Source organism: Rissa tridactyla, chromosome 7 (genome assembly GCF_028500815.1).
Source record: "Rissa tridactyla isolate bRisTri1 chromosome 7, bRisTri1.patW.cur.20221130, whole genome shotgun sequence".
NCBI classification, from domain to species: domain Eukaryota; kingdom Metazoa; phylum Chordata; class Aves; order Charadriiformes; family Laridae; genus Rissa; species Rissa tridactyla.
Genome location: NC_071472.1, coordinates 30,078,891 through 30,099,820, shown reverse-complemented (window position 1 = coordinate 30,099,820; position 20,930 = coordinate 30,078,891). Strand labels below are relative to the sequence as shown.

The following is a 20,930-nucleotide window of genomic DNA, read 5'->3' as shown; positions in this document are numbered from 1 at the left end:
GTTGGTAAGTCTGTAGCCAAAGACAAGGGACGTGACGCGACGCAGCAGTGGCACGCTCACAGAACACACGGTGTGTGCTTTGTTCTTTTTATTTAGGGCTTGTAACAAGAGGGTTTAGTACACAGCAACAGTTAATTCCAAGTACAATTAAAAAAATTTAAAAATTGGGGTTTGCACTCACTGGAAGGTGGTTCAAATGGCACACACAATAAAACGTTACTGGTGGCATACAGCTCCCCAGAGTCCTGCGGGCTTGGTCATTTACAGTGGGCTCTGCACTCATCCACTGCCTCAGCAGTGCCAAAAGCAAAGCACAGCGTGCTTCTCCTCTGACTGCAAACCAAAGGTTGGGGCGGGTATCTGCTTTCAGAAAAAAGTGCATGGACAAAATCCATGTTAGACACTGACATTTCCAGAGAATTCATAGAAACTACTTGTCCATGCAAGTTGCAAAAGACACTTTTTCAAATGTGAAAAGAAGCACTTGTTCTTTACAAAAAAATCTCAGACATGTCAGCACTTTAGCAAGGCGCTGTAATGGAAATGAATTTGTACACAGCTCTTCCTCATTAGTCAATAGTGGTAGGATTCTTCTGAGGTTTTAAGAGAAACAGGATCAAAGGTACTGCACACGTTTCAGCAGAGTCACCACGTTGGGGTTCAGCAAGATGCTGGGTGTAGGCTTACGTCTGGACAGCAGGCTGCTGCTGACTTTATGGTTTTGTAATACGTTTTGTAATAAGCAAAGGTGCTAATAAAATTAATGTTTAGAGTACCAAGAAAGATCACTTCCTGCATGGGCAGGAGATTGCACAAAATACATGGCTGTTTTGTTTTGGGTTTTTTTTTTTTTGAATGAAAGCAGCAGAACACAATGGTCTGTGAAGTATTCTTTGTAACAGCAGTTGGCAAACCTTGGCTGCATCAAGCTTTCAGCAGCCTTCCCATGCATACAAGGTGGGGGTCCCACTATTCTTGCAGTTTCAAAATCAAAAGTAGATCAATAGGACTGTTACTACACATTGACTTCAGCTACTGGGGGGGACACACACCAAACCCCCCAAAAAACCCCACAAACTGTTACCTTCTTGCACTATTCTGACCTCTGTGTAATACCATTTTATCCACAAAATGTGGCAGTGCCTAATACTGAGAAATGCCAAAAGGTGGGGAAGGTGAATATACCTGTAAGCACAGTAAATGCTTGAAAGTGGTGCCCCATAAGCTGTAGCCCATCATCTGCCTGCTAGTGCTCAGTTTACAGCACCATCTTCTCTAGGGTTGTAAATACTTGCCTTAGTGAATGCAACAGCTTTGTGTGTTTCTCACTGCCACTGTTGTCAACATAGGAACAGAAGTCGTTGCATGGGGTTTATAATGCTTCCTGAAACACGGCCGTGCTCAGTGAGTGACTCTCCACTCTCAATGCAAGTACTGCTCCCAGTGGGAGCCACAGCGCCATGGTCTTTCCAACAGCATTCTCTTGCAGCGTCCAACAGGTTGCCCTGCAGAGACTACAGAGCCACCTGTTCCACAAGATGTCCTGTCCCACCTCTGGGAGGAGAAGCCCTGTAAATGCTCCCAGTTTACTAACCTGCATAAAGTCCCATCCTTTGCAGAAAGGAAAACATGGAAGTTCTGCTTTTGATTTATGCCTGAAGACCAGAGACTACTAAAACTACTAAAAGAGAGCTCATTTCTAGCAGAGAGAGAGGCACATCTGCAGTGCTTGCTAGGAAGTGGCAGAAGTTGCTGGGAAGAACACAGAGTCATCATCAAGCACAGGTGGGAGACACCACAGAAGCACAACAGTTTGCATCAGTGCCCAACCCTCTTCCACCTCCACTCAGCGATATGCACATACACACCAGGCAGGCAGCCTGCCCTCTGCCAGAAAGGGAGCATCAGTCCTGCTGCCGCCTCACTTACTTACTTTCTTTTCATGCTAAATAAAATACCCTAGATAAAACTGCCACTGTTCAGAAGCTGCATCACTTCCAACATTAACTTTGGCTGCCACCAAGAACCCTCAGCAGCAAAGAAAGAAAATGCCCAGGAACTGTGAAAGGAAAACAAACTGCTCTAGCAAGTACTAGCTGGGTCTAAGCCTTCCTGGCACCCACAGGTAAGCCACCCAGCCACAGACCACTGTGGGGAGCTGTGGTTCAAACCAGCAGCAATCTCCAGCCACTTTCAGGAATATCCAAGTCACTTGTTCCTTTTATCACTAACCACAAGGACAAGCTGAGTCCCAGGAACGTGGTCAGCCTCCTGCTAACACACGCCTAGCTCTGCCATCCATCCCAGGGCCGTGCCACACATTTTGTCCTCCAGTGAGAGCAACGGCTCTTCAGTGCATCAGTGTCTGTCTGTGTGTCACTGGTCAGGCATTGCTTCAGCTCTCCGGTGCCTACTCCAGCCAGTGGGCATGGGCACACCATCAGGATGCTCAAGCGCAAAATTTGCTGCTTGCCTCTCCTGCCCCTCTCAGCCCTCTGCTGCAACAGCCAGCGAGAGAAACAAAGAACATTAACCTACCATGGGGGTGGAGTGGGGGGAAGAGAGGAAAAAAATAATAATGGGTGAGACAGATGCAACCTCAGCCATCTCTCTTAGGCTGGAAAGAAGGCATCAAAATAACCTGTTTCGGCACTAGATGGGGATAGACTGGGTTGGCCCTCCTCTCACGCAGGCAGATGGCAGAGAGGCAGCTGTAGTTAATAGCTTTGTCCCTGGGGCCAAGAGCAATAAAGAAATCTCTCATACAGCAAACCAAAGCAAAATACACCACTAAAGGAGGCTGACTGATTTCTGTGCAAAATGAAAACAGCTGGCTGGGCTAAGGCAGCTCTCACAAAGGGAGAAACATGCTCATTTTGGCCATATAGCACTCTTTGGACTATTCTGGAGTGTCTCCTTCCCCCACCTCCCCACGGATATGTACTGCTGATTCAGCAGCCTGTGATGCTGAACACCATCAGCTGTGGCAGCAGAACTCAGTGAAGGGATGTTGTGCACCTATTTGAAATACTGAGGTGTTCCCCCCCATTCTTCAACCCCATTTAAAGTAAACATGTAAATTAAAAAGGGGCGGCAGGACGGGGGGAGAAGGTTTGGGGGAAGGAGAAGTACAAGGGACAGAACTGGAAACACAACCCTCACTGACTTTACTAGCATGCAATCTACGTAACATTAATATACAAAGCCTGTTTACCTTGGCCTGGTCTATGACCATTACATCACATCATCCCCAAACAAGCCACAGAATTAAAACCTGTACAAAATAAAAAATATGCATATAACTCAACAAGTTTCTTTACATTAGTACTGCATAATAAAGCATAAAACCAGCAGGAGGTGACCCAAAAATTCCATCCACAGCAGCTCTTGCAGGATAAACAAGTCCATGTGCTACCAGTGGGGACCAAACTAACCCCTGGCCCATCAGCCCAAAGCAAGTTCTTTAAGGAGCTTCACACATTCCACACTCAAGTTTTGCAGCCTCATCTTCTGTGCTGAGCTCTGACAAGCGTTCGGCACTTCCCAGCGTTCACACTGCTCTGCTCTCCCAATACAGAAAACTTGCACGATGCCCAACCAGCTGAATGACTTCTAAGGACATGGGTGTGTATCACACACAGTGGAAGTACACACTATCCCACCCACCTGTCAGAAGAATTCAAGCGCGTGCTCTTACACAGACTGAGTTAAAGACAGATTTCAGTAATGCGTGACCTCCCAGCTGGAGCATGCGTGCACAGGGAGCAAGGTTCAGCTCTCATTTAGTAGCTCGCTAAGCTGCCTGTGTGCTCAGTCTTTACGACAAACATACCAATGGCAAGAGAAACCAGGAAAGCTCTGACAGCCCTGGAAAACACAGCCACCCTGTGGGCCCTACAGGCTTGTGCAATACTGCTGTTCAATCACCCTGGCTGCTAGCCAGGCTGCCAGCACCACCTCCCTGCGCAAAAAGTGTAGACCTGCCCTATGACACTTCCACTGACTGCACAACCAGTGTTTCTAGGCTTGCTCCCAGAGAAAGGAGGGGCTGAGGGAACTGAATGTGGCTGCTTCTGTTAGTCTTGCTGCGAGACAAAGGTTTTCACAGCGGAAGGTAGAAGGGTATCTGTTCTGGCTAACATGCATCCCAAACAATAATGCTGTCAGCTTCCAGAAAGAAGACAACAGTGTCTTGGCTACACAGCTTGGACTGAGCAGGGGAGAAAGTAACTTCTATCTTTGCACCAGTTTCTTCAAGGTTGTACCTCCTGTAGGCTTTAACCAAACTAGTTCCCAATGCATTGTGACAGGAGTTAACACACTCTTCCACAAGCTCACAGCAGGTGACCACACTCGTCCATATCCCACAAATACACCTTGCCCTCTTTGTTTCCTCTTTCTTCCCCCTTCAGCAGCTATGGCTCCTCCCCGCCCAGGTTTGCACCAAAACTGCACCTCCCTCCTGATATTGCGCTAATCACCAAGCAAGGGCATTGGGTCGACTACCTGTATTGTTGCCAATACTGTCACAAACTCAGCCCCAGTAGCGCTCTCTTGCACACCGCTCTGTTTTACACACAGGCTTCAGAAGACAGCTGCAGCACTGGCTCGCCTTTGACAAGCTACTGTGGGTACCAGCTGGAACTTGGCCAGGCGACAGTCAAGAGTTGTCCAGGAAGATGCCCTGGCCCAGGAGGCTCTCACCATACAGGAGTCAGCTCATTTTTCACGCTAACAGGACTGCAACAGGAGGTTTAATCAGTTTACTCTGTTAATGCATGACATTTACCCAAAGATAACATCTAGTCCTTCCTCGTCCTTCCTAAGGACAGACTATTGCAGCCCTCACTTCACACCGATCTGCTAGGCCAAACCACTGAGCAGCATTTTTATCTTTTTAACTAGGTTAAAAAGCAAACTATCAACACAGGGGGCTACAGAGCCTTCACTTGGTATTACTCCACCCCAGATCCACCAGTACAGCTCAAAATATCTATTTCTTTATAATAAACAAAGGAGAGGGCTGGGGGAAGAGCTAGGACTACTACTAGTTACGGCTTGGATTTCCATGGGAAACCAGTACACACAACAGCCCTTTTTACTTCCACTGAAGAAATTTTGGCAACAGACATGAAGACGACAATTGCCGTTTGTCCTGCCTCTGCACAGGGCTCTCACAGTTCATATGCAAATCTAGTCATCAAGTACAAAATAGCCAATTTACAATACCTGATTGGATTTTTAAGATTATATTGTGCATAAGACTAAACTTGGGGGTAAGTTTCTCTAGTGCAAGCAGGCGTGAGTAGATTTGAACCTTAGATCACAGCCCCTAGAGTTTATCCTCAGACCCCAGGAGGACCTGTAAACTTTGTTTCGCCTTCACCGTCAACGGCATCTGTGAGTTCTGTTTAAACCGGCAGCACCCATGGCAAGTAGCTCCCTGCGGAGAGGAGCACATTTACATCAGTGCAGAACACAAAACAAATCTGTGGCATTCAAAAGATGAGGAAATGGGGGTGGGGGTCCTCTGGACTGCAGCCATCTTAATTGTCTAAACTGAAAGGTGAGTGAATGAAAGCCAGCTCTGTGTGCCCCTGTGTCAGCCTACATGTGCAGAGCAGCTGCAGAAGTGTTTACGCTAAGATGCATCCAACTATCTGGAAGTCAGTTACAGGAACAGCTCTGTGCAGAAATCCCAGTGCTTGCTAGCGCACGACTGTTCTTCCAGCTGCACAGGAGTGTAGTGTAGAAACAGGAGGGATGTCCACTGGCCAGTAACCCTTCACCACAAGCATCCAGGACATCCCAAACGCCAGGCACTGCTGCCAAGGGTAGTACCACGAGGGCACACAGGATTCCTGAGACAGATCCCAAAGCCTGTCAGAAGAAGTCAGAATTCAGAGTGAAGTATCAGCTACTCAACGAGTTTGTTACATCTCAATGGGTCAGCCTAATTCAATGTCAGATGGCTCAGGATAGCCTCTGCTGGCAGCCGGAAGAGCCATTTGTTCAAACAACTCAAATCACTATTGTTTTATAATGACAAAAAAAAAAAAAAAAAAAAAAGAGTGGTTGTTACAATTATCCTTCATTCGGTTATACTGGATGGGGCCCCAGAGGCTGGTGGAGATCTGGGAAGCCCTGACAGCTCCTGCAGCAGGAGGTGCAGTTTTCTGTCCTCTAGTCTTCACTCTGAGTAATGCATGATCGACTCCACATAGTTCCCTGGGAAGAGCCCCGTCACTCCATTCATGACCCCCTCATACCAGCCATCATCATTTTTCTTGATGACATAAATGATGGCACCTTCCTGAAACGAGAGCTCATCTTCTTTGTCCTTCGTGTAGTCGTAGATTGCCACCACTAGGAAAGAACAGAGCATGACTGTTAGGAGAAGTACAGGGAGGAGGAGGAAAACCAACCTACCTTGTACAAAGTTCTCCACATTCAAGGCAATCTCAGAGAACTGCACTGCCTCACCTCCATGCGTGCAGAATGACCTGCTGAGAGAGGCAGCTTCTTCCAACCTCTTTTGTAAGAGCTCATGCTTTGAAGCACATGAGCCAGGACTACTTTTCTTTCTTACTATTTCCACACCCACCGGAGGAAAAGGTTACAAATATATGATAAACTTTTGGTGTGGAATGATACAAGGAGATGTATGTAATTACCCATGGCTATGACCAGTCAGACCTACTCCAAGATTCATCTGTTAGATATATGTGCAAAACCAACTAATGGTCAGCGGGAAAACATGGAAGAGGGAGAAGTAGTAAGAGCTCTCTTCAGATCACAGTAAGAATGAGCCAAGGCTAATGTCCCAGACTTCCATCTACCTTAGCTACCTCCACATTTAAATCTGTAAAATGCGTATGTGCAGTCCCAGTAGCTAGAAGTCACTCCCAGGGTATACAATGCCAAAGCAGACGAATCCCAGTTAGGAGCCAGGAAGAAGTAAGGTGATTCTCTGAAACAAAATGTATGCCTACTGTATCAGGACATTTTTCTTACAGCTGCAGAATATTTTACTGAAGGCACGAAAGCTGTTAGGAAAGTCAAAGAAATTGGACAAAGCACTGGCAAATATTAAAGAGAGCATTGTCCTGAAATGGCAGAAAATAGACATCAACTTGGTACGTTTTTCCATTCTCAGTCCTATCATTATGTGTTTCATACAAAAAATTAGCTATACCAGACTCTGAATACTTCAACAAATAACATCAGTCACTGCTTTGAGCACTTGGCAATGAAACATGCAGTGCTGCCATTGAAATGAAACGGATGTTGGGCAGGAATCCTAAAATCTTGCACTGGAGATAGACGGGAAGATTAAACCAAAGCAAGGAAAAAAACATTAACAGCATGTGTTCATAAGCACAGTGTCCAAGAGCGCTACTAAACTCATCATTCCTTTCAAAAGAAAAGAGGCCATTTGTTTTTGAGGGAGCAAAGGAAACAACAGAAATATTTACTAAGGAAACGTGGATCCTGAAGAGATTATAAAGTAAAATATACAAATCAATCCCGGTGGAGAATCAGAGTATGTACAGATATTATTTTTTTTTAATAAATCTCACAAACGGGAGATTTGTAGCATTTAACCGGAGCATATTTAAAAAGCAAATGTTGCTGGCTCTACACTTATGCCAGCACAGTTGTTAAGTAACTAATTCTAACTAGTTTTAGACATATCATTCTAAGGGAACAAAACACAAATGGAGAAATGAGTACATTTTTAGCTTGAAAAACAGAGGTCACTATATGAACACGTGATACATTTAATTAAAGTCCTTCAAAATTCCTTTTTAACTGCCTTCTAGACCTGTTTATTTTAAAACATTTCTTCCTACAGTCACTGTGCTGTTGTTCTTCATTCTCTTGATAATAATAATCCAAGGATCATAGTAACTTCCAATTCCGTCCTTTCTCATTTTTGAGCGTACTCTCTGATACTGAATGGATTCATTATTTCATGATCCCAAGTAGGAAACTCTATTCTAAGTTTGGGATGAAAATATACTTCTTGTTAAGCCTCTTGTAAAATTACCTGAAGCTTGGTTTTGTGTTTATATCACCATTACCTCCTCCTGCACGTTACTTGTGTACTGGCAACGTTCCTTTCGCTGAACAACTGTTTAATCCTTCTCTGTAGTCCCACCAGTTCAAGCTGTGAGCTTGTCAGTTACCACGAGTTACCAGGAGCCCAGGCCAGTATTGCAAAAAAGGCTCCAGATGAGACAGGAAGCAGCAATACTGACTCAGGAGATGGCATCCTTCCCTGCGAGGCTGAGCCAGGACCTCCTGGTTTCTATCTGAACACATTTCAGTGCAGATATGAAAAACAGAATTACTCGCTTAGGTTGATATTCTTCCAATTGGTGATCTTTGGTTCTTCAACAATTACACAGAGTTTGGCTGAACTCTGTTAGATCAAACTGACCACAAATGTAGGCCAGACTGATTATCCAACTGAAATCTGATAGCTGTGACCACACACTTTCTCTATGTGGTATGAGGGCAATTTTTCCTTCTGGATACCCATTTCTCTCACCTGATTTGCAATTTGGGACATTTTCTTACCTTTTCATGCCACGCACCCAGACACACAGCTCAGTGGAAAATTGCAGCGTGCTTTCCTGGACATTGCTGGTTGGCTGTTGCTATTACAGCCACGTGGTAGTGTCCTCAAGTTCAACGTCCCCAGTAACTGTATCCTACCTAAGAGTTTCTCCATCTGTTCAACATAAATCTGCTATTCAATTCTGTCCTCAGCTGTAGGTTAGAGCATGTCTTAATGTTAAATATACCTCCCACGCTGCATGTCCCTTTTACAGAACTGCATCACACCGAATCCCACCTCAATATATAGCAACCCTCCGTATTTGACACCTCCTTGGTGTCCCAGCTTCTACATTCTCACTTTTGCAAAGGTTATCTACACTATTCCTATTAGAAGTGTTTTCATATGAACTTAAATAAGTAAACAGTCATACAAAAAGAACAAGCACAAATCCTAGGAATTGCTACTCCGCTTATTGGAGCTAATAGTGTTTGAACAGCCATTTCCTTCTATGAGTTTTGTCTGCTTTGAATCATGTGGCACAGAATACTACTTATAGGAACTTAAGGAGTTGCCATAGAAATAATTATTTTGCAGACAATAAAGCATTATTAGTTCTCAGCACCGTAAGTATACAGAACTTTGAGTATGAAAGTCCTCTTTTAGCATGGGGCTTTTCATTAAAGTTAAAGCCAAGCACTTCTCTCCCAACTCCTGCAAAGTAGTCAAGTCTCAAGACATGGGTTGAATTTAAGTAGAGCTATTCATATAACTAAAACAGAATCCACCCCTATGACAATATCTCATTTTTTCTGGTATCCTAAAACTACTATTTAAACAGTTCTTCATACATTGTAAGCACATTCATTTTTTTAATTACTTTTATGAGTGTTTCTAAGAACAGACCAACTTTTGAGATGTTTCAGTCTTCTTGTTTTCAAAATACAGATCAAAATTATGCTTTTACATGGCACTCTACATCAATACGAAAGAATGTTTGGTTTTGTGTACTTTTGTTTTCTGCAGGAAAAATGTTCTGACTAAAAGCCTGACTTTCTCCAGCTTATCTTTAAAGACTCCCATTACAGTTTTGCTATCCCACGTGTTTTTCGCTGTAAATATCAAACTACGAGTGCCTGTACTGCCTGCTCAGATGGAACAGATCTGTGCATATATGAAGCTTTACAAATTATTTTAGTTCACAAGCTCATAGAAGGCACACAGTAAAGCAGATCAGAGAAATATGCTATAATTCAAATGTCATTGTTTCTTCAAATAGAAAGTTGTTTTCCCAGGCTACATGCCACGTGATTTCATAGCTTCTCTTTCCCACATACACACGCACATCCGTTGCATTAGTATGAGACGCTATGAACAGGCAATGCACATCAGGGTCCTCCTTTTTCTGTTTCGCTCCTAGCTGAAATGCTACTGAGGATTTGCTGAGGGCCAGGTGGCAGGAATAACAGAAACATAACAAAGATAGTGATATAAATGTAGAATTAGGCTAAAGAGTGTCTTATGCCTGGAAAAATACAGAGAAAAATCTTGAGACTCACTCTCCTATCAAAAAGTAACACGCCTGCAATCTTCATCCAGCACAAAATACACCAACTACAGTGAAACTGAGCAGATACTGTGCATTCTTAGAAATGCCTGATAAGGAGGAGTTAAGTAATACAGCACATCCAGTATTTGCTGAAATGACCTGCACTGGTCCCAACCTGAAGAAATTTGCCATCCTCCACCAAAGGAAGAAATGCAGTATCAGGAACCCTGCTCCAAAACCTGATTTTGTGAAGCCAGGTAATTCACATCAATAATCAGGAATACCCTCCAAACCGTACAGCAAGAAGAGTACTTTGTATATGAGATCCCCTTTTTCCCTGTCCTCCCTCATGGAAATAAGCTTCCCTGACAAGAACAAGCTGAAGCAACTTTCAATCAAACAAAGAGCCTGTGTGCACCAACAGAATAATAGTGACACTTGCTGTCAATCAAGGGTGTGGAGAGGTCAATAGATAGAGCAAGTCATGTAAACACCCTGCAACTCAGAGCCACTTTGACAAATGGTCTCAGCTTGTCAGCTAAGCCTGGGTACTCCATGCACTGAACACTTACCCAACTAGACAGAGGACGGGAAAATAACAAAAAAACTCCCACATACCCCTCCATCTCCCTCGGGAATAGTAATGTTTTCTTTGGGCAGGAGTTGGCAGAAAGTGCCTCTTCCATCTTTTTTTCCCCCCCTTCAAGTCCTGCACTGGGTTTATCTTTGTGGCATTCTTGAATTTTTTTCCCTGATGCAGACTGAATGTGTCTAACAGTCACTCAGCAGAGATGCCTTGTTGCTTTGCGACATAAGATTTTATATCACCCTTCACTAAGGGGTACACAACCCTGTTTCACACAGAACACAAGGCAGTAGATTTTTTTCATATTCAAGTTCCCTAAGCCATTTATCTACTCAGGTTATTTTACCTGTAGTTTTACTCCAGCATGTTTCCACACACCTGCTTCAGAACTGGAAGACATCTAGATGCAGCCACGCAGCAATGCCTCAGTTAGTCCTACACAGACCCAGCGCTTTTTAGCTCAGCACAGCCCCACACTGATGCAGCATTGCAGCTTCCAGAGCCCCAAACACATGTTGCAGCACTTCCCCAGATGCACCCATATGTTCAAAGTTCCAGTGCAAATGCAGCACCAATTCATTCATTTTTTACCTCATGTGAGTTTGATTATTAGGATTAAGCAGACTACTGAAAGGTGAGTCTTAAGTAGATTACAGAAGATTTAAAAAATAGGTAATTAGCCAGCTAATCATTATCTTTCCTTTGTGGAGAAAGGGGTGAAAGAGTCAGACTCAGAAGAGTAGCTTAACTTTCATTCTTTAAGTTGCCATATGGAGGAGCACCTCTACCACAATACCAAAGACTGGCTAGGAGTGAGTCTAGGCAGACTCCACTCCACGTCCAAAGCGGCATGGCAGGAGCTTATACAAAATGTTGTTACAAACACAACGCTACCATCTCTACTAGCTCTAAACCTACCCTTTTCTAAGTAGGTTCTTGGTGCCCAAGGAGGGTCCTCCTCAGCGTATGGATCGCTGTACTCCACCACAGCTGCTTCCTCCTCCTCATAATCCTCTGGAGGTGGGGGTGGAGGTGGAGATTCATCGAACACTGGCTCATCCACAGGCGGTGGCGGGGGAGGAGTATCTGAAACTGAAAATAAGTATAACCATGAAAATGTCTCTGGAACCATGGTAGCAGGTTGAAGCAATATTCCCTATCCCAATTAGTTGCACTGGGACCAATAGTTAGAACTTGTGGAAATACACTAGAGACAATAAAATTCAGAGAAGGAAGAATCAGGTTCCTCCAATAAAATTATTTCCTTTACCCTCTCTCACAATTTCAGACAAGCTTGCAGAGCAGTAGAGAAGGCAGAATTCTGGCTACATACAGACAAATCTTTTCATCCACTCAAAACAAAAGCCACATCCAGTAATAAACCATAGCATAAGGAAGCGGCAAACTTACTGTTTTCTTGAACTCTGGCCACAAATCCCATTAGTGGTAACTGTGGAGTTACCTGTAGGATGGAGGGGGGAGGAGGAGCAAGGGATGCTGCCACAGAAATTAAAAAGAGAGAGGCATTCAGTTAGAAACACAACAAAGCAGCAAACAGGAAAGTAGACATCATCACCACTCAGACAGTGTAGCAGTGTGCCAAGAAGCTGAGATAAAAAAGCTGACATTCAAAGAAAAATGGCTCAGGTGGTTTAAGCATATTCCTAATCCTTACTTCAAGGAGACTTCTCTATTTTTAAAATTTCCAACCCAGCTCTTTTTCATAAGATTAAGAATCCATGTTGAAATATTCTTCTGATTTGACAATGAGATTCCTTTAAGTTGAAGTTTATTACTACAGCAATATAGCAGTTTATGAAGAGACCTAATGAACAAATTTATCAAGACAATTCCCTCCCTATAATCCTCCACCTTTCAGATCAAATTGGCATTTATAGAGGAGGCTTCTATAACAGCATCCATGAATCCTTAGTAATGCAAATGGATATAAGTAGTTTTCTCCAAAACATAAGCAAACCCCATCAAATGAGTCAGTTATTTTAGGTGAAACACAAAAAGATGCCTTTGAGAACTGAGCGTACCTGGAAGACACAGGACTTTTAGCTCTATTGGTAGAACAAAGTGTACTGTGCTGCTGCCCAACAACAGGGCCTATTCCAGACGTGCTGCCTCGTTTCCTTCCCACCTGATTTCGCAGACCACTGCACTGAACTCTGAACGGCCCTTTTACTGGTACCAGAAGAGCTGTCTTTCTTTGTACAATACATGTGAATTCACATTTAAAGAATATACTATCAGCCAGTGGCAAATGTTATAACACTGAACTGTGGCTTAGGCCAGCAATGAAAGTTTCAGTTCTCTAGTTAAGTTTAAAAAAAAAAAAAAAGTTAGCTAGTTTTATCTAGTTTTAGTATCACTTTGCAAGAGTAATGCAGTAATATTCTTTAAGCAAGTTACAAGATTATTTTTCAGAAAGTACACCTCAGGAAAAGCTAAATAATTTTCTTGTTAGTAGTGGCATACAAAAACATTTAGTCATGTCCAAAAGAATGAGGGGGAAAAGGTCTACAATTCATTTACCAGTACATTAATTTAGCTTGCAGAACAGAACTAAATAAAATTTCAAACTAATTCCAGAACTGGTAAGAAAACTGCCATGTATGATGTAGTATTTTTCATAATTAAATCACATCATCATAGCAAATGAAAAGAACTCCAGAGCATATAAAATTCACATCTCAAAGTTTCTTCTGTTTGCTTATTTCAGTAACTATTTTTTGAAGTGCTTTGGATGTCGTCTGTTGCTCACATTCACATTCCTTTAACAACCACACGCCCCAAATAATAAAACCAACAGAGCAACCATCCTTTTTGTTGCAAAAATATCCTTGTACCTCCATATAAAGCAAACTCCATTATCTCACCATTTAATTGATGTTTCTTGAGAAAAACTGAAAAGCATTTCTAATTACAGCTTCTTTGATTTGAATGACGTGACCCCTGAGAGTATTTATTCCTTCAAGTGTAACCACAGTAGCTGGAAAAATACTTAGTCTTGCATTTTTTCAAAGCAGTAAAAGGGAACTTGAATTTTAAGTCCTACTCAAACGCAGTAGTATTTATGGATTCAACATTCTTGTGCAACTATGAAGTCCACGCCTTTTTAATTATATATGCTATAAAAATGTTCAGTTTCAAAATGTTTCCTCTATTCAACGTCATATGGATTCATACATATATGAATCTCTATCATATGAGACTAGCTTCAGTTTCCTAAGTCCCTTCAGTGTACTTTGTTCATGTGCTATATATATTTCTTTGAAAGAAATAACGAGGTTTTCCACATAGAAAAATAAATCACTCTAGACAAGCACTCCAAGCAAATACAAAAAAATCCCTTAGTTTAGTTTGGGCTGTGTGGTTTAATCAAATGGTGATGCTAACAGTAGCTGACATCATTCCTTTTTTATCTTATCCATTTGGCTTTGTGCTTCACTCTATTTACAGAGCAGGGACTATCATATTATATTGTCTCTATATGATATATAATGACTCTAAGCTAGTTTTGACCTTTAGGAGCCAATACAATAAATATTTTATTAATAATGACTTTGTTTACAAAGTGCATCAGAAGAACCTTACTGTACCTCCGCTGTCTCAAAAGATGAGATAAACACCAGCTTAAACATTCCGTCCCAGATTCCTTCCATATAGACCATTGGTAGATTCATCTGTGCAGTTGTTGTAAATTAATTCAGAAATGCTCAAGAGAACCTTTCACTAGATTGCTTCAGCCTGGTAAGAATTCAGCTGTACAAAGAGTGTGTAGTGCAGACCACCATCTCAATACTTGCCCAGTTTCTCCCACAGGGTTTTTAGCCTGTGCTGAGCTTTATACTGCTTAGATACTGGTATCTAAGGTTGCAAAGTTGAAACACTCATTAGGTGGCATGGCTGGCAAGAGTGGCTTTGGGACAGTCATATGCTGAGATCATTTACAGTCTGCATTCCTTAATATTTTCTATTCAGTTATTAAAAAGGTCTCACCATGAAGTAGAGAAATTATATTATCTTAGAAGTGTCATTCAAAAGCACAGGGCAAGGCAAGTATCTTTCATCCTCCTCTGAAGTGAATAAACAAAAACGACTACACACCAACATACTAAAAAATGGAAGTGCAAAAAACAGTACTGCTTTACTGCCAAACAGCCTGCAAAGAAGAACAAGCCTTAGCTGGCACACTCCTCTGCCTGTTGTAAGGTCTCTTTTTCACCTCTCAAGTTTGCCTTTTCTCCCTCTCTTCAGGAATGCTGAGAAGCAATCATGGCCCCTGTCCTGTCAGTGCTAAACCCACTCCTTACAGACACAACAGTCCCTTTCTTCTTAGGGTCTTCATCAATTATGCATGCGTAAGCATCCTCTGCTTTCAAGGTACAGGCCAAAAAAACTTGGTTCAGTATAACTGTAAAGCTAATAAATTCTGTATTCTGCTAGGTATATTTATAAAAAAAGTACCTTACTACAACTGCTTATCAAGTATGCCAGTATAATTGAAATACTTTGTTTGTGATTTACAATGACTAATAATGATAATCATTATCTTCCTTTTGGGCACACAGACTGAATTGTAGTTATGTAACTTAATTGAAGTCTATTTGGCATCTTCTGTGATTACCTATTAACAATGCAATGGTAGCTTGCAGAGAATTATCCCTTTGCTAAAGCAGAAATGCACAGCAGTTGCCAGAAACTCTCGGGATATAGTGAAAATCCTCTTTACTGCAAAGGTAATCCTGAAAGGTTTCTTTTATTGCTATTACCCTTTCCTTCTTGCCTATTCCCCTTCAGCCTTCATATGCACATAATGTGCTTAACAAATACCACACATTTCAGACAACTGGGCTGCAATTTAGTCATATAACCTCCTCCACCCCCCTGTCCCCACCAGGACCATCCATTTCCTTCTCAAGTTAAGCACACGCATCTCTTTGCAGGGTAGCTCACAAGCAGTAATATTTGAACCTGATCAAATCCCTTAAATGCAGATTGCAGCATGTGACCTAATTCCAAGTTCAGTGCTCAGTTAAAAAAAAAAAAACCACTATCAAAAACCACCACCACCACAACAAAACACAAACGCACTGTAGTGCTTGCAAGTCAACATTCAGTCTTGCTGGTAATTGGGCATCTCCTAATAGGGAACTTTCAGTATGTCTCCTACATCTTTCTGTAGCTTTGCCAAAAAAGAAAGTATGCCCTGCTCTGGTATCAAAACCTTAACATCACACCAGAAGCACAGGGAAAAGGACTCCTTAGATGAAAAGCTACTGTGTTTTACCTGACACACAGGACGCACCACTCCTTGTTAATATCTCATCCTGCTTTTTAAGACAGGTCGCCCATTAAAATGGTCACCCATGAGCTCTGGACTTATCAGATGACACAGCTCCCTTGCATCCCATACCAAACACCACTGAGGTATCCAATGCTTACCTTTGTATTAACAAGTGCAATTTCCTGAACTGTACATTAATCACAAGGAAAAAGCATACAAGATAAAGACTGATTAATGAAGAATCAGTGTTATGGTGCAAAATCAAATACCCATTCCACATCAAAGCAGATATGTGACACATGGTGTTGTAAAGGACGAAAGCTTGTCTAATAGAGACTGTGAAATCAAAAGTAATTTATTTGGCAACAAAGCCAGTGTTGTTTTAAGCTGCTTGCCATAATGCAAGCTGAACTCTTTACTTGGACAGCAGCTTTGGCATGGCTACCAGCAACATACTGGAAGTTACCTGAGACTAACTGCAAGATCTGCAATGGAGACAGAACGTAAGATTTCAGAGATCTGAAGGCCACTCCATTCACCACTGTGTTGAATTCAACAGAGCAGAAAAGCTTTCTTACCTGGGTTCTGGTTATAAAACGGGCCCCCATTCATCTGGTTCTGAAGGCTTGTCTGTGATGTGATCGAAGGAGGACGCCGATATGGCAAAGATCCCCCTATTGTTGGCGGTGTGTGTCGAGATGCAGGCCTGTTCATGCTGTAGAACTGAACGGGGTGACCTAGGTTAGAAAGAGAAATATATTAGCAAAAAGAAGAATGATGCCTGCCCTTTTTATATCTGCCTTCAAAAATCAAAGGCTGGGAAAGATTTTTTTGGTTGCTTTTTTTTCAGACAGCCTGCATCCTAGGAGCAGTCAGCCAGTTCAGCTGCCAGACTGGCAAGACACTGGATGTTTCAATAGCAACACAAAAACCAACTCTCCCAACTGCCCGTACTCAGCACTGCTCACAAAAGCCAGCATGAAAATACAAAGGTGTCTAAGCTACAATGTTTCAAAATGAAAGAAAGTTATTCGCAGTTATCCATTTTATATAATGTATTATAATAACTTCTTGCAAATTTAGTTATTTATAAACCTGCAAAAATATAGTACTTCACAGTCCAGCAATTAAGCAACATACATGTACAAACTAACTATATGGCATTTCCAACATTTAAAGCTATGACCTTCTACAACTGAAAAAACACTACACTATCTTAGTGCTGTTCAGGAAATAAGCAGAGAATCATGCGGGGAGAACAGAATGTTAGAAACTGCTTGAAGGATGGAATAAATTAAACCATACTCCTCTTTCAGGGAGCTGTCAATTGAATCAACTCCTTAAAAACTTGCTCTCCATTTTAATCACTTCCTGTATCAGAATAATTGATCCTGAATCTAAGCAAGCAAGAAATGAAGCAAGACCACCAAGCTATCTTCTGTGCTCACATAAAGTTCTCTAGCTTATATACCGTATATAACAGTAAACTGGATTTGTTATACCCATATGGGTTACTACCCTCCCTAACTATTCTGCCTCCACCATTTGTGCTAGAGGTAAATTTCAGAGCTTGCAAATAAACAAGAGAAGAAGGGATGGTCACTGTGGTTGAGGAGACATGCATGCAGGGAAGTAAATATGGAAACAGAACAAATGAATGCGCAAATTTTTTAAAACCTGCATTGTTCTCCACTATGTTTTGATTGCTTTGCAAAACTTCACACTAGGTCAGTAAATAAAATGCAAGTTGCTTGCTGTGTTACTTGCTTCTAAGAGCAAATGCATGAATTAGAGATTCACGTTCCTCCTGCTTTGTACAGCTATGTACATCTCAAAAAATGTACTTTTTACAGATGAGGAAGAAGAACAGTTACGAAGCAATCCACCTAGTATATCAGCTTTTTCACATTTTTCCTAATGCGTCTGTCTCCCTGTTATTCAATGTACTCATAGAAGTTAGTGGTAGTTGGACAGAACGGAGGAGAGAAGAAACAGGGACGAGGGATCCTTAAGGACCAAAAACTACAACCTCATAAACAGTAAACTATCCAGTCTCTTCGAATACTTTATTTCAGAGAAGCCACGCAAGCAACATCACTAATATCACAGGGAAACAAAAGATCTTAAAAATACTAAGTAACCTGAAATTTCTCTTAGGGAATTGTGAATGTGAATTTATAGCCATTAAAATATTAATCTCTGTTTGATTTTAACTTGTCAAAAATACAGAAGCAATATGGCTTAAGAACTGGGATACTGACAGTGCACCAAAAATGGAAAACTGATTGAGGCCCCATGACACAGCTCATCTTCTAAACATCAGGACATCTTCTGATACCCAAATTCATCACAGTTCCAAAGCTTCTAGTCATAGTCATGCATTCTAGAATATGTATTTTCTAATTCTATATGAATCATAGCACCTTAAACTAAATACAATTTCAAGAATGCCCTGGCACCTGGTGAAACTCTTACAAAGAGAGGCCAACACTAATAAACACACAAACCAATTCACACCGTTGTGATCAGCCTCCACTATAAAGAAAAGTAACAAAGCACGTAGGTAGCTATATATGAATTTGGCTGTCTAAAGGAAATCTTTAGAATGCAGGTGTAACTCATAATCAAATGCTGATACAGAACAGTGTTACGGTTAGTAAGTACTACATGCTGCAACTTCAACATATGAGAAAATGAAAAATGTAGGGTGATTTCATAAGCATTAAAAAAAGCAAGTTGTAATATATACCATAAGTACCACCTATTAAAACAAAATGCTTTAGTACAATTCTGCGTAATAAAAGCTTGTATTTTACCTGGCACTGAACACAAAAAAATTGCTCTTTTAATCAAGTCATTGAAAGGAGACTTGTCATATAAATTATACTTTGCTAGATGCACTTTTTTTTTTTTATTCCATTACTAAAGGAGAATAATCAGACCCAGAACTATCAGTGCTGGTTCTCCCCAAACATAATTATTCTATGAGATTCTCAGTATCCAAACCACAATAAAATGATAATTTAATAAATAATTATATAAAAGTAAAAAAAAAATTATAAAATTAAATAATTGCTGTTTATAAAACTGGCACACCTTGAATTGTCTGCTATAACCACTACCGTATAGTTGGGTATCAGGAGATATTTTCTAGTTCTATTTAAAAAAATAAAACATTTAAAAAATCAGTGCTTCTGAAGTAACTTTGAAAAGCCTTGGATCATGATCACGTCTGGGTTCATCTGCCCACCATCTGGAGCAGACACTCACCTGTAGAGGGTGTGGAAGAAACAGCAGGGGGAGTTGGAGAGGTGAAGCCATCAGCAAGGGGCTGAGCTCCTGCAGCAGCAGCAGCAGCATCTGGGGCAGCAGAGGAAGGGGCAGGAGCAGGAGGAGTGGGGGCAGGAGCAGAGGTAGCAGGAAGGGGAGAAGTGCCAGCCGAGCCAGCAGGGGCTAAGTGAAAAGAGGAGGAAGAGGTGGCGTTAATAAGGAGATATGTTAGCAAGGATTAGAGAAAGCCTTTGACTATTTAGTGTTAGGTATTTATTAGATGCATAGTATTTTAGAATGCACGAGGAGATGAGAGAAAAATGGAGCTGTTAAAGAAAGGCTCATTCCTAGTAGGTAAACGAGGGTCAAGGAAATCCACTTCTTTCCAGGTCTGAAGCGAACAACCCCAAACTTTTCACTGAAAGCCATTACTTTTCATTAGTTACACTGTAGCACGGCTGCCTTTAGCTTTTGTATGAATTAGAAAATATACAGAGGAGGAAAGCCAAAAATTTCCAGTTCTTTGGTTCAGGAGCATCATGTATTTCAGGTCACGCTGCAAGCCACTGAAAGGGCTGAACAAAGGGAAAAGGAGTACTAACATCACTTCCTATTTCTGGAAAGACTGGGGCAATTACAGTGAGCGAGTGTCTTTTTGGGACAACTCTGTTAGGCTTGCATTAACGTACTGAAGATCTACTCTGTGCCTGCCTTTCATTTCATCTAATCTTCTAAAAGCACGCTTCTATATATCTGCATGAACAGCCAATGAAAAAGCATTTATTTGCTTAAAAGGACAAGGGAGAAATTTCCCCTAGCCCACTGAAAAAGGTGGTGTGTCCTACCCAGTCACCTGCAGGCAGCCAGGAAAAAAATTCTGATAAACAAATTAATATATAAAAGAAGCATTAGAGCACATCAGGCATTGCCAGAAAAAGACACTACTTGATTCACACTCATGCTATCAATAGCAAGCCATTTTCAAGGCATGCATGTTTCTGGATAATGAGCTTTGAGACTTGTCTTGGGGTTTACACAGCAGTTTGTTTAGAAGACTTGCAAATGCTAAAGGTTAATGCTGAGTCAGAAAGAGGAACAGCAAGTTTCCATTTACCTGGATAGACACTGGGAGGAGACGGTGTGGGAACAGCAATAGGAACACCCACACTTCCACTTCCACTGTTCTCTCGACTACTGCTCCGACTACTTGGGTGGCTTCCTCCACTACTCCCACTGCTGCTGTAGGAAACCAAAATAACCCAGAGTATGAATATGCTGCTGTGCATGCTGAAATGTAAGATCCCTCATATAGCACTTTACTAATTCAGAGAAGTAACAGGGAACAAGAGAAAAGAAACAAGGATGACACAAATCTATATAAAGCTCAGTTTCCCCAAAACTCTTCACTTTGACTACAACACAACAGGTTTTTAAGTCAGTCTTAGTGAACTTGCCCAAAAATGAAATACTTCTGGAACATTGTTCCAAAGCACGTCATTCCACGATTGTTAAATCCCTACTGAGCAAGTACAGAGCTTTTTCTTACAAAACGTGTAGACTCTTTAGACCTGGATTTTTATGCTTTCATAGGAGACTACTGAAATCTAGAAACTGTAAGATAGTAAAGTAGAAGTTAAATTTTCTTACATTTTGCATCCATCTGTTT

At 41.6% G+C, this 20,930-nt stretch overlaps 1 protein-coding gene across 6 annotated transcripts in view; it reads right to left on the bottom strand.

Moving 5' to 3' along the window:
• Positions 1–73: 73 nt before the first annotated feature.
• The window catches only part of ABI2 (abl interactor 2), a 72,720-nt gene continuing 51,863 nt past the window's right edge, over positions 74–20,930 (bottom strand). For 2 of the 6 annotated variants that reach the window (XM_054210037.1, XM_054210040.1), the window contains 5 exons: positions 20,379–20,503; positions 16,573–16,731; positions 12,109–12,195; positions 11,617–11,790; positions 74–6,366 (listed from right to left, as the gene is read on the bottom strand). In XM_054210037.1, coding sequence (XP_054066012.1) covers positions 6,191–6,366; positions 11,617–11,790; positions 12,109–12,195; positions 16,573–16,731; positions 20,379–20,503 — 721 coding nt within the window. In that variant the 3' untranslated portion in view covers positions 74–6,190. Of the gene's footprint in view, positions 6,367–11,616; positions 11,791–12,108; positions 12,196–16,572; positions 16,732–19,264; positions 19,448–20,378; positions 20,504–20,930 lie in introns of all 6 variants that reach the window. The other 4 variants (XM_054210038.1, XM_054210041.1, XM_054210042.1 and 1 more) reach the window with 3 other exon arrangements.